Source organism: Dioscorea cayenensis, chromosome 2, assembly GCF_009730915.1.
Source record: "Dioscorea cayenensis subsp. rotundata cultivar TDr96_F1 chromosome 2, TDr96_F1_v2_PseudoChromosome.rev07_lg8_w22 25.fasta, whole genome shotgun sequence".
Classification (NCBI taxonomy): domain Eukaryota; kingdom Viridiplantae; phylum Streptophyta; class Magnoliopsida; order Dioscoreales; family Dioscoreaceae; genus Dioscorea; species Dioscorea cayenensis.
Genome location: NC_052472.1, coordinates 19265069 through 19279031, shown reverse-complemented (window position 1 = coordinate 19279031; position 13963 = coordinate 19265069). Strand labels below are relative to the sequence as shown.

General features: G+C 38.8%; 2 protein-coding genes across 2 annotated transcripts; both read right to left on the bottom strand.

Annotated features, from left to right (window-relative positions):
* Positions 1-1957: 1957 nt before the first annotated feature.
* Positions 1958-3567, bottom strand: LOC120270382 (cis-zeatin O-glucosyltransferase 2-like). Its single transcript, XM_039277380.1, has one exon. It carries the CDS (start codon positions 3382-3384, stop codon positions 2068-2070), a length of 1317 nt encoding a protein of 438 aa, XP_039133314.1. The 5' UTR covers positions 3385-3567; the 3' UTR covers positions 1958-2067.
* Positions 3568-13067: 9500 nt separating this feature from the next.
* On the bottom strand, positions 13068-13628 carry LOC120274049 (cis-zeatin O-glucosyltransferase 2-like). Its single transcript, XM_039280800.1, has one exon. It carries the CDS (start codon positions 13626-13628, stop codon positions 13068-13070), a length of 561 nt encoding a protein of 186 aa, XP_039136734.1.
* Positions 13629-13963: the final 335 nt, after the last annotated feature.

Here is a 13963-nt window from a genome sequence, read left to right as displayed (position 1 = left end):
AAGTCTTCTCGTCGTCACTGCCAGCATCACCACTCAATAAGAAGAGGAAGATAGGCTTGGTCTCATTTTTTTTTTACAACGTCATGTGATCGTGGGATATGGAAATGAATTAGATCGTGCGATCAAATAGACGGTTGTAGGATCAGGTATAATAAAAAATATTCGGTGGTTATTGAGAATAAGAGAATGGTTGGTGAAATAATAAACTTATTTTGAAAATATTGGAAAAAAAAACAAATCTAAAGGGTGGGACCCATATTTAGTAAGATGCATTGTGACATTGCCAACTTCAATTTTGTCATATGGCAACCAAATTTGATAGAAACAATTTTATTTTATTTTTTTGAGAAAAGGGACAATGACACGGAGCACTAGAGGGCAGTACGCGTGTGAGGAGCAAGACTCAGCGCCGACCCACGTCGCCTCACGCATGAAGGGACATGAGGTTCGATCCTGGTTCTCCCCAAAACGAATGTCCTACGTAAGAGATTCGATACCAATTGACCCAAAGGCTGTTGGTGTAGAAACAATTTTATTAACACTTTTTTTTAATTATTTTATAATTATTTTCCACTTCAATCAAATTTTAAAATTTTCTCATAATTATATTCTTACTTTTCAATCTCTATGTTTTCTTCCATCCGTTTATTCCCTTTTACAATAAAATATCAACCGATATTTTTGAAGTATATTTCTTGCTTGAAGTCAAGCTAATAGTTCACCTTTAATGACCACTCTGTTTAATTAATTTGAGATTAATATGTTTTCTAGTTGTCAAAGTCTAACATCCCTTCCCAACAACCAATGCTGGAGGTTGGTGAGACAAGTCCATTTAAGTGGATTGCAATTTGCTGAAAGTTATGTTTATTTTATTTTATATTAACTATTATCTCCAATTCACCTGTATAAGTGACCATGTTTTATATAAATATTAAAATGGAAACATCAGAGAAAACAAAAGGATAAAAATAAATACAATATTGAATTATATATTGAGAACCTCCAATCGTAATATATAGTTTTTTTTTTTTTGTAAGTTCATTTGATGAAACACTTGCATGCACCCAGCACCCTATCTATATAACAGTGGTGGGTCTGGGGTCAGTGAGGGCTACAAACCCTTGGCTCTTGTGTGGTGCCACCCTCAGAACAGTACCACCGGAGTTAGTCTAGGAGGAAGCACTCCTTTCCCCAGAAGATCGAGATTTTCTAAGTTTGAAATTCATTAATATTATTATAATATAAATTATTATAAAGCTTTGTTTAAGTTTGCCCCTTTGTTTTCGTTAACACACCTTGACGTAAATCTAAGCAGAGAAATGTTCTCCTTTTGTTTTATTTATTTATTTTTTAATGAAACAAATTTAAAAATGTATGATCTGATTATGAATTAATAATTGTGTTACAATTTAATTAGCGAAAGATGAGATTACAAAGTATAATAATAATATGAGTATATGTTACATGAGACTACAAACACAAGGTTTGTAAGTCACACAGTGGAACAGTCCTACTCGTCTATGTTCCACCAAATCCAACCCTATCTGACTCTCAGAAGCTATAAAAGATGAAATCGGCCTTGACTCCTAATGATCGACTTGGAATGAAAATTTATAAAATGCTGTTTATTACACCATTGCTATATCAATCAAATTTATAAAAACAAAGGACTATAGGTAGCATGATTGAAAAATCATTATTTTTCCTTTTAAAAGTTCTTTGATCTATCTTAATGGGTCTAACACTTCATATTCACTCTAATTCTTGTATCTATCAAACTTTAAAATATGAATTTCATAAAATTCTAGTAATAGATAAAAATGAAAACAAAAAACAATATCATGCACTACTTAGCGCTACTCGTTTTAAAACAATAAACTCAACATTAATTTAACAAAGAAAAAAGAAATTAACAATACAAACCAAACATTATTACTCACAAGAATTTAAATAACAAACATATTACATAATTTTAGTGATTATATAAATAATAATAATATAATTATAAGTGCTTACATCCATTAATATAATCAATAAAAGCCAAAAGTTGTCCATAAGGTGATCCTCCTACTTTAGTACCATCCCATATCTTCTCTCCCAACTCCTTCGCCTTGTCCTTATCTCCACCCCTTCTTCATGCACCATCACCTTCCGGATGGCCTCATCCACCTTCTCCCACTTCAAAACCTCATCTCTTTTCTCCCACTCCCTCACCATCACTCCCACCTTCAAATACTCAGTTATCAGCAGTGCATTACTTGGTTGGTCGGAATGCATAGGCCAAGTCAGCATGGCCACTCCCATGCTCATCCCTTCCATGTATGAGTTCCATCCACAGTGACTCATGAAAGCTGCTGTTGAACCATGAGCTAGTATATCTAGCTGTGGTGCCCATCCTCTGACCACCATTGCTATTCCTTCAACTCTCTTATCGAAGTCCAACAGCAAGCTCTTCACCCTCTCAAGCTCCGCATCCTGACTTACATCCCCTCTATCAGCATCCCTTACAACCCATATAAACCTCTGATTGCTTTTCTCCAATCCTAATGCTATCTGCTCTATCTGCTCAACTGGAATTGTTGTTGTGCTTCCAAAAGCTACATACACGACTGACTTGGGGGGTTGCTTGTCCAACCATTCAAGACATGGATGACGAGGTCCAGACATACGATCAGTTACAATGAGTGGACTCACAGGACCCACTGTAAAAATCTTCTTGCCAACAAAGTCATCTTCTTTGGCAAGAAGATCAATGAAAGGTTCTTCAATGGAAAGTGACGTGTTGAAGAGCATCCCTTCGCATGGGGTATCATAGCAATGTTTCTTAGAGAAGGTACTGACCTCTTCAGGGAAGGTGTCGGGTAAGGGAGAGAAGAGGATGTCGGGTTTGGATTTGCTTTCATAGAGGTAGGAGAGTATATAGTTGGCAGGGGCGCACTGGAACTTGAAGGTATGGATGGAGGGGATGGAGGCGGCATCATCAATGACGAAGGACATGAGAGGGTCGTGGATGAGGATGAGAGGAGAAGAGGAGGAGAGGGAGTGGAGGAGAGAGGAGATTGGAGAACGGAGGTGGTGGATGACGAACTCCCAAATAGGGACTAAGTGGGAAGGGAAGCCGTGAGTGGAGTTGGGGTTGGGGGTGGATGGAGGAAGAGAAGGGATGGGGATATCATGGAAGGTGATGTTGTGAAGGGATGCAAAGGTCCAGCCTTGGAGACGGTGGCGAGCTTGGATGTTGTGGATGGAGGAGGAAGCGAAGTGGACGGGGAAGCCATGGGATGAGAGAAGGAGGGAGAAATGAAGGAGCTGGTTAAGGTGGCCTTGTGCTGGGAATGGGACTATTAGAATTGGGATTTTGTTATCCCGGTTTGGAAATTCCATCTCTTGAGATGATTATGATGAACTTAGTGCAGAGAAACAATGCAGAGCGAGTGAGGGGCCGGTCTGATTATATAAAGAAGGTGATGGCTGGAAAAAAGGAAAGATGAGTTTGATTGATTGGCTCAGATAAGAAGAAAATTTTAAGTATAGCGTTTTTTTTGTGGATAATAAGTTTGAAGTATAGCGTTGAATTGAACTTTTTGTGGATAATAAAATTAGATGTAAATCTGAAATTCAAAATTTCAATATAATATTTGAAATAGTTTTTTCAATTTTCTTTTTCACCTTTAATTTCTGAGAATTTTTAATAATGAGCTTTTTTTAATTTTTTAAAATGAGAAACTTGTTTGTCCTCTTTAAAACAACAAGAATTGTAAAAGAAGAAAAATTAAGCAAAGCAAAAATCCTCCGCAAGATGCAATATACAGCCAAGTCCTCATCATGCAGGGCGACGTTCGTCTTTGCTTCTCGTCAGACAGCTTAGGTTTCTTTACTCCAGCTGATATCTTGTCTTTCCCTCGTGATGAAGTCAGAGATTTTCCCTGGACGTTTGGTGATGAGGCTGAGAATGAAGATGGGTTGTTGGCTCTGTTGGAGCAGTCTCCTTCGGATGAGGAGGAGATGATGTATCATCAAGTGCCTCCAGGTGTTGATAGTGAGTTGCTGCTTTTGACCACTGCAGTGGTTGAGCCTTGCTCCCATACTGGCAGTCAAGGCAGCATGGTAGAGGTTCGACCGGCAATGGTGGAGCCTGGCTCTCATGCCGGAGGTGAAATGTTATCATCCCAAATGTCTGAGCGTCGGTTTGCTGGGCATTTCACGCTGTTGGGATGAGCTGTTAAACAGAAGTGGGCGTGGTTTGAGGCGCAGTGGGTGAGCGGATCGAGAGATGGAGCCATGGAGGAGTAGAGGTTCACTCATGACATCCGCAGGGAGGAGATCGGCAAAGCAAATGAAGGAGTGTGCTCGCCTATTGTTGTTCTTCTTGGTAAGAAAAGGGTGAGAAAAAGAGTTGGGAATCGGGTGAAGAATAGATTATCATTGCGTAGGAGGCTGGAGAACGGATGGGTAGGGAGTGAGATTGGCATGACGCTGGTTGAGTTGTGCTTCTTCTCCGGCAAGAAATCAGTTGAGGTGGAGTGGGGCTCCCTCACTGGGGCATTGGAGGAGAAAGGGAAGCACACGGTGCTCGACTTCTTGAAAGGCTCTTTTGCGATGGAACTTTGCTCTCGCACAAGTGGCTTTGTGACGTGTGATGAGAGAATTCCCGAGTTTGTTAGCTCGTTGGCGTTGTCGATATCGGCTACAGTGGAGATACCGGATGTGGTCAAGCTTTGTTCCCATGATTGCAGAGTTGTGGCCCAGTCAATGGTGGGTGAGCATTGTTCCCACAGTGGCGTTGATGAGCCAGTCCCTCAAGCTTTGTCGACCGGCGGTCACCCCAGATACTAGAAAGGGACCATTAGTTGGGAGAGAGCTCTATTTCCCAGGCGCGTGCGTCCAACGAGGGTTGACGCATCAAGAGCGATGGGCTCGAGGCTTCGACGTGTCAACTTGTGGTGTGTTTGGTCTCTGAAAGTGCAGAGTGCTAGAATAGAGACCTGTTACAAGTTTTCGGAGTCCGAGGTTGGGAGACTAAGGTGATGAAATTGGGGAAGGTGAAAAGGCACATGGCTTTCTTGCAAAGACAGCTCTCTTTGGATTTACGTGTGGACGTGGCCAAGTTTAAGATGGCCATACTCAAGGTTTTCAGACTCGACCCGGGCATTGACTCGGCTAAGCCCAGGGGTCAGGGGTCAATGGGTTCAACCGGATTGAACCGGGGGTCAATAATAAAATATAAAAAATATTATAATAATTAATAATGAGCAAATATAATATTAAAACCATAATTATAACATAAAAAACTACTCAAATTTGATAACTAAATTAATAAATAACCTTATATACACTAGTATTTTCTAATTAGGTCTTTTATTTTTAAGTTTTTTAAATATTTACAAATTTAATATATTAATATATAATCATCGAACTACTTATTTTTTTATTGATTAATTTTGTTAGAATAAATAAGAAATTTAATTCACTAATTCTTATCCTTTTATATGAATGATACATTTTATCAATAAATCATATAACTTACCCAATCTCAATTGAGTTTTATTTTGTTTTAAATTTTCTTATATTTTTTATTTAGTTAGAATATTTTATTTTTATATTTTATAATAAAATTACACTCATTTATTGTTTTATTTTCTTAATAAATTAAAATTTTGAAAGTATTTACATAACATATTAATGGATTTTATTTTAAAATGTTAATTTTTGTTGGTATGCTTATGATATATATATATATATTAATTATATTTATTGATTATAAATTATTAATTAATATTAATAAATATACATGATTTTGTCATTTCTAATGTGATAATAATAATTACTTATTAAATATTGTAAAAAAAAATCTAACATTGTGACCTGATTGACCCGACCGGGTTAACTGGTTCCCGGATGAACCGTCTGATTCACCGGGTTAACACCGGGTTTTTTCATACCCGGTTCAATTGGGTATACCCGGGCCGGCCACATGATCAGTTCTCAATTTTTCCGATTGAACCGGCCGGTCCGGTCTGGGTTTAACTACCTTGGCCATACTTGTTGACTCAGAGGTTGGGCTGAGTTGGTGTTTGGACCATGTGGCGCTCTTGCACAGTGAGTTTTTGAGTCAGGGGGTACTTTGCTGTTGGGTGAACTGGGCCGTGTGATGGGCCAGAGAAGGGGCAAGACCTTGGGTGTTAAGTTGGAGAGCTTCTTTCAACGAGTCAAGAGCTGTGCTATTTGTGTTGGGCTAGACCCAGGACCAAATGTTGATTTTGTTTGTGGTTTGTTTCCTGGATTAACACTTGTTTCAACAGTTGGGTTTGAAACTGGGCCAGGTGTTGGGTCCAATATTACAACTGCAGACATTACCAAGGAGAAGTTTGATGACTTCATTGCCGCAGTTTGTTGCAGTATGGAAATGTTGCAGTAGAGGAAATGCTGGGGGAAGGAGCGAGGGCCGACGAGGCGTTTGATCAGATCATGGGCTAGTTGAGAGTTGGTCACCAAGCGGGTAGAGAAAGGATGTTCTTTCTCTGTGATGTTAGGGTTGTGTTTTGTTCTTGTTTCTGGTTTTGGTTTTGTTCCACGGCTAGTGGACTACTGTTTGGTTTGTAGCCTCTTCTGGTTGTGGGTTGTATTTGTGTTCATCGTTTTTATTAATAGTAGTGGTTTATCCACCTTTTTAAAAAAAAATTGTAAAAGAAACCAGCAAGGAGAGAATGAAAACAAAAAAAAAAAGAAATTAAAAAAGCCAAAAGTCGTACATCTATTAGATGATCCTCCATCCTTAGTACCATCTCTTATCCACTCAAATTTTTGTATCTATCAAACTTTAAAATATGTACTTCATAAAATTTTAGGCGTAGATAAAAATAAAAACAAAAGACAATATCAAATGCTACTGAGCTACTTGTTTTAAAACAATGAACTCAACATTAATGAAAAAAAAAAATTAACAAGACAAACCAAACATTATTACTCATAAGAATTTAAAAACAAACATGTTACATAATTTAGTGAATATATAAATAATAATAATAATATAATGATAATTGCTTACATCCATTAATATATTCTATACAAGCCAAAAGTTGAAGTTGTCTATTAGATGATCCTCCTTTCTTAGTACCACCTCTTATCCACTCTAATTCTTGTATCTATCAAACTTTAAGATATATATTTCATAAAATTTTAGGCATAGATAAAAATAAAAACAAAAAACAATATCAAATGCTACTGAGTTCCTCGTTTTAAAACAATGAACTCAACATTAATGCGGCAAAGAAAAAAGAAATTAACAATACAAACCAAACATTATTACTCAAAAGAATTTAAAAACAAATATATTACATAATTTTTCTAATGCACGTGGTTTATCTATCTTTTTCAAAAAAAAAACATATTACATAATTTAGTGACTGTATAAATAATAATAATATGATTATAACTGCTTACATCCATTAATACAATTAATAAAAGCCAAAAGTTGTCTATAAGATGATCCTCCTTCTTTAGTAACATCCCTTATCTTCTCTCCCAACTCCTTCGCCCTTGTCCTTATCTCCACCCCTTCTTCATGCACCATCACCTTCCGGATGGCCTCATTCACCTTCTCCCATTTCGAAACCTCATCTCTTTTCTCCCACGCCCTCACCATCACCCCCACCTTCAAATACTTAGTTATCATGATCAGTGCATTACTTGGTTGGTCGGAATGCATAGGCCAAGTCAGCATGGCCACTCCCATGCTCATCCCTTCCATGCATGAGTTCCATCCACAGTGACTCATGAAAGTCACTGCTGAACCATGAGCTAGTATATCTAGTCGTGGTGCCCATCCTCCCGACCACCATTGCTATTCCTTCAACTCTCTTATCGAAGTCCAACGAAAGAAGCTCTTCACCCTCTCAAGCTCCGCTCTCGACTTACATCCCTCTATCAAGATCCCTTAGAACCCATATAAACCTCTCGCTTGCTTTTTCTCCAATCCTAATGCTATCTCGCTTCTATCTCGCTTCAACTCGGAATTGTTGTTGAGCTTCCAAAGGCTACATACACAATCGACTTTAGGCGGTTGCTTGTCCAACCATTCAAGACATGGATGACGAGGTCCGGATTTATAATCGAGTCACGGTAGTAAGTGGACTCACGAGTCTCTATCGCAAAAATCTTCTTACCAACAAAGCCATCTTGTTTGGCAAGAAGATCAATGAAAGGTTCTTCAATGGCAAGTGACGTGTTGAAGAGCATCCCTTCGCAGGGGGTATCATAGTAATGTTTCTTAGAGAAGGTACTTGAACATTGGAGATGAAGTGCATCAAGTTCAGTCACCAAAAGGATGAAACTGAGCTCAAGTGTGGGCTGGTTGTTTAATGAAGACTATGTTGTAATTAAGTTATATTATGTGTATGTTTTGTTTTAAATTTGGAGTCGGTTAGTTAAGTTAATTTAAATGAAGAATGTGTCAGTCATTAGTGTAATGGTGTAGAGTAGTGGGTAGTTATTTTATTTTCTTGTTGCTGTTTCTTTTTAGTAACGTATGTCATATATATGAGGTCTTATGTAATGGTCATAGTTAATGAAGTGTATGTTTTTGGTTTTGCTGCTTCTATAATCCATTTGTTCTCTTAGACTAAGAGCTTTCAATTGGTACCCGAGCTATATTGGTGATCTTAGAGGGCTGTGAAGATGGGAGATTCATCTAACTTTGTTTCTAAAGTTCCTATGTTTAATGGGCGGAACTATGCAAAGCATGGGAGGTGAAAATGAAGGCTTATCTTTGAGCATATGACCTATGGGATGCGTAGAGAAGGATGATGACGTTGATATCTTGCCGGAGCATCCCACACCGCGTGCAAAAGAAGAACTACACTGAAGTCATACTCGGAAATATAAAGCTCTTACTGTCATCCATTCGGCAGTCATCGAGGGAGCTATTTACTAAACTCATGACCTGTGAGACTCGCAAAGGAGGCATGGAATAAACTCAAGGAGGAGTTTGAAGGTGACTTGAAGGCTAGAAGAGTTCAAATCCTAAATCTAAAGAGGGAATTTGAGATGATCCGGATGAAAGAAGATGAATCTGTGAGGGAGTTTGGTGATAAAATTATAAGCATTGTCAACAGAATTCGGTTGCTTGGAGAAGACTTGAAAGATAACAGAGTTGTGGAGAAAGTGTTGGTGAGCTTACCGGAGAGGTTTGAGCACAAGATTGCATCTCTTGAAGACTCCAAAGATCTCACAACAATAAGCTTTGGAGAATTGGTGAGTTCACTACAAGCAGTGGAGCAAAGACAAAACATGAGGAAAGAAGAGAAGGATTCTAAAGGAAAGATGGCTGATATTGCTTTGGTTGCTGCCGAGAAGAACAAATATCAAAAAGAAGACTTATAAGAAGGTCAGTTGGGAGTTTCTCGTGTTCGAGAGCAAAAAGGTTCAAGGCAGCAATCAAGTAGAAACCAATGTGAAGAAGTGGAGAGAGTTTGCACCTTGTCCACATTGTAAGCAAAACCAATCATTCCCAAAAATTATTGTTGGTTTCGCCAAGAGTTCAATGCAGTAAGGTGTAAGCAGCTTTGGTCACATTGAAAAAGTATGCAAAACTCGAACAGCAGAACGCTCAGGTGGCTGAAGAGGTTGAACAAGAAGAAGAGATGATGTTTATGGCAATTGATGATAAGGTTTCTGGAAATTTCTACAAGAAAGGATGGCTATTAGATAGTGGGTGTGCTCATCATATGTGTGGAGATGTTGGCAATTTTAAGGAGATAGATTGGAGTTATAAATCAAAAGTCAGAATTGGAAATGGAGACTATGTTGCAGTAGAAGGGAAAGGGATGGTTCTTATCAATACAACTCAAGGTAACAAGCAACTATCCAATGTTTTATTTGTACCTGCAATTGCGCACAATTTAATTAGTGTTGGTCAGTTAATAGATTCTGGTCTATCACTGGTTTTCCATGGTAAATTGTGTGAGGTGCTTGATAAGAAAGGTGAAAAATTAATGGAGATTGAAATGCATGGTCATAGTTTTCCATTGAAGTTAGGATATGACACTGCATATCATGTTAGCATGGATGATACAATGATCTGGCATAAAAGATTCGGGCATTGTAACAATGAAACTCTCAAGCATATGGCAGAAAGACAGATGGTGGAGAGTATACCTCTTATGCACTTGAAGAAGAACATCTGTGCTGTATGTGAAGAGGGAAAATCTCACAGACAACCATTTACAGCTTCGCACACAAGGAGAGCATCAAAGAGACTTGAACTTGTTCACACAGACATTTGTGGTCCAATGCAGACTGAATCTTTGAATGGAAGCAAGTATTTTATCCTATTTATTGATGATTTCAGCAGGTTCACTTGGGTTTATTTCATGAAGAAGAAGTCAGAAGCATTCCAATTGTTTAAAAGGTTCAAGGCACTGGTTGAGAATGAAGTTGATCTTAAAATTAAAACATTAAGATCAGACAATGGAGGTGAATTTGTTTCAGGAGAATTTCAAGAATACTTGCAACAAAATGGAATTCTACACCAGCTTATTGCACCTTACTCACCTCAGCAAAATGGAGTAAGTGAAAGGAAGAACAGATCAGTTTTGAATATGGCCAGATGTTTGCTTTTCGAGAAGAGAATGCCAAAGATCTTTTGGGCTGAATCAGTGAATACAGTTGTGTATTTACAGAATAGATTGGGCACCAAATCTCTTAGCAACATCACTCCATATGAAACTTGGACAGGTTTCAAACCAAAGGTAAAGCACTTGAAAGTCTTTGGTAGCATTTGTTACACTCATGTTCCACAGCAGAAAAGAACAAAATTGGACAAAGGAGCGGATGTTGGTATTTTGGTGGGTTATAGTGTTGTTACAAAAGGCTATAGAATCTATGAAATTGGCTCACGAAAAATTAGAGTCAGTCGAGATGTTAACTTTGATGAACATCAAGTCTGGGATTGGGAGAAGAAGCAAACAACTTCTACTGAAGCAGTACAACAACTTATTGAAGTTCCTATTTATAATTAAGATGAAGTGAATGAAGAGCCTGTGCTTGTAGTGCATGAAAATGAAGGTACAAGTGGAGAGCTAATAGGAGAAGGAAACAGTGAAGAAGAGGAGGGTGATCATACTCCAATAAGAGGATATAGAAGCTTGGCAGATGTTTATGCAAGGTGTAATGTGGCTGCACTAGAACCAAATACTTGTTATAAATCTTTACAATCAGAAGCATGGAGGAATGCAATGGAGGAGGAGTTAAGTATTATTGAGAAGAACAATACATGGATACTTGTAGAGAAGCCGGTTGAGAAGAAAGTTATTGGAGTTAAATGGGTGTTTAAGCTCAAGATGAATGCAAATGGGTCAGTGAATAAGCATAAAGCCAGACTTGTTGTAAAGGGCTACTCTCAGGAAGCAGGAATTGATTTCTTTGATACTTTTGCTCCAGTTGCAAGACTTGATACAATTCGGCTGTTGTTAGCTATAGCTTCTCAGAAAGGTTGGGTAGTGTATCAAATGGATGTGAAACTGCGATTTCTAAATGGGTATTTAAGTGAAGAAATCTTTGTTCAAAGAACTCAAGGCTTTGAGAAGACCGGTGAAGAAGGGAAGGTGTACAAGCTTCAAAAAGGCTTTTATATGGCTTTAAGACAAGCTCCCAGAGCTTGGTACAGCAGGTTGGATTGTCATTTAATCAGCATTGGATTTACAAGAAACCTCAATGAAGCCACACTATATGTCAAGAAGGATGGAAGTGATCTGCTAGTTGTGTCTATCTATGTTGATGATATATTGTTGACAGGAAGCTGAGAGACAGAAGTGAAGAAGTTTAAGATCAAGATGAAATTAGCTTTTGATATGAGTAATCTTGGGAAATGGCTTACTTTCTAGGAATGGAGGTACAACAAAGAGAGGCATGGATTTTTGTTCATCAAAAGAAGTTTGCTAAAGAATTATTGATGAAGTTTTGTATGGAAGGTTGCAAGCCTGTTTGCACTCCATTCAGTGTGGGTGAGAAGCTGAGTAAAGAAGATGGAACTCCTCAAACAACTGGTAGTGTGTACAGAAGCTTAATTGGTAGCCTCTTGTATTTATGTGCAACTAGGCCAGACATTTCTTTTGCAGTAAACTATCTATCAAGGTTCATGCAAAATCCAATTGAAAAACACTTCAATGGAGCCAAAAGAGTTCTTCGATATGTCAAAGGGACAGTTGGATATGGAATTCAATATGGCAGGGCAGCAACAATCAAGCTTTTTGGTTTCTCAGATAGTGATTGGGCTGGAACTGATGAAGAAATGAGGAGTATTTTTGGTAGTTGCTTCTCGAGGAACCGGAATAATATCTTGGAGTTCTAAGAAGCAAGGTCCTGTGGCACAATCCCATCGCAGAGGCGTAATACATTGGAGTTTCGAAGTCGTTAAACAAGCTATTTGGATGAGAAAATTGATGACAGATCTATGTTTTGATATGTCTGAAGCTACAAGTATCTTATGTGAAAATTCAGCAGCCAATTCCATTGCCAAGAATCCCGTTTTACATTGCAAAACCAAGCATGTTAAAGTTAAGTACCATGTTGTTCGGTATTATGAGGAGAAGAAGGAGATTAAAATCATATATTGTTGTATTGAAGAACAATTGGCAGATATATTTACAAAGCCTTTAAGCAGAAACAGGTTTGAAGATCTGAGAAGCAGGCTAGGAGTGTGTGACTTGAGCTCAAGGAGGAGATTGAAGATGGAGATGAAGTGCATCAAGTTCAGTCACCAAAAGGATGAAACTGAGCTCAAGTGTGGGCTGGTTGTTTAATGAAGACTATATTGTAATTAAGTTATATTATGTGTATGTTTTGTTTTAAATTTGGAGTCAGTTAGTTAAGTTAGTTTAAATGAAGAACGTGTCAGTCAATAGTGGAATGGTGGAAAGTAGTGGGTAGTTATTTTATTTTCTTGTTGTTGTTTCTTTTTAGTAACGTATGGCATATATATATATATATGAGGTCTTATGTAATGGTCATAGTTAATGAAGTGTATGTTTTTTGTTTTGCTGCTTCTATAATCCATTTGTTCTCTTAGACTAAGAGCTTTCAGTACTGACCTCTTCAGGGAAGGTGTCGGGTAAGGGAGAGAAGAGGATGTCGGGTTTGGATTTGCTTTCATAGAGGTAGGAGAGTATATAATTGGCAGGGGCGCACTGGAACTTGAAGGTATGGATGGAGGGGATGGAGGCGGCATCATCAATGACGAAGGACAGGAGAGGGTCGTGGATGAGGATGAGAGGAGAAGAGGAGGAGAGGGAGTGGAGGAGAGAGGAGATTGGAGAACGGAGGTGGTGGATGACGAACTCCCAAATAGGGACTAAGTGGGAAGGGAAGCCGTGAGTGGAGTTGGGGTTGGGGGTGGATGGAGGAAGAGAAGGGATGGGGATATCATGGAATGTGATGTTGTGGAGTGATGTGGAGGTCCAGCCTTGGAGACGGTGGCGAGCTTGGTGGTTGTGGATGGAGGAGGAGGCGAAGTGGTCGGGGAGGCCATGGGATGAGAGGAGGGAGAAATGGAGGAGCGTGTTAATGTGGCCTTGTGCTGGGAATGGAACTACTAGAATTGGGATTTTGTTATCCAGGGTTGGAAATTCCATTTCTTGGGATGATGATGATGCTGCTGCTTTGAGTGGAGGAATGCAGAGTGGTCTGATAATATAAAGAAGGTGGCGGCTGGGTAACCAGGCCGTCGAGCCGAAGGTTTTTCGTAGGGCCTGGAACTGGTGATTTTTCCGGGCCAGATAGGCCCTTGCCGCCTTTTACTTGCGAAAGAGGAAAGACATGGTTGACTCGATTGGCTTGAGAAACAAGAAAGCTTATGTTTCAAGCTTTTCCAATTTTGTATTATACGTATATGATTATATAGTATGTTGGGACTTGTTGGTTGAGAGGAAGTGGACGCACAGGCTATATATATATATATATAATATAT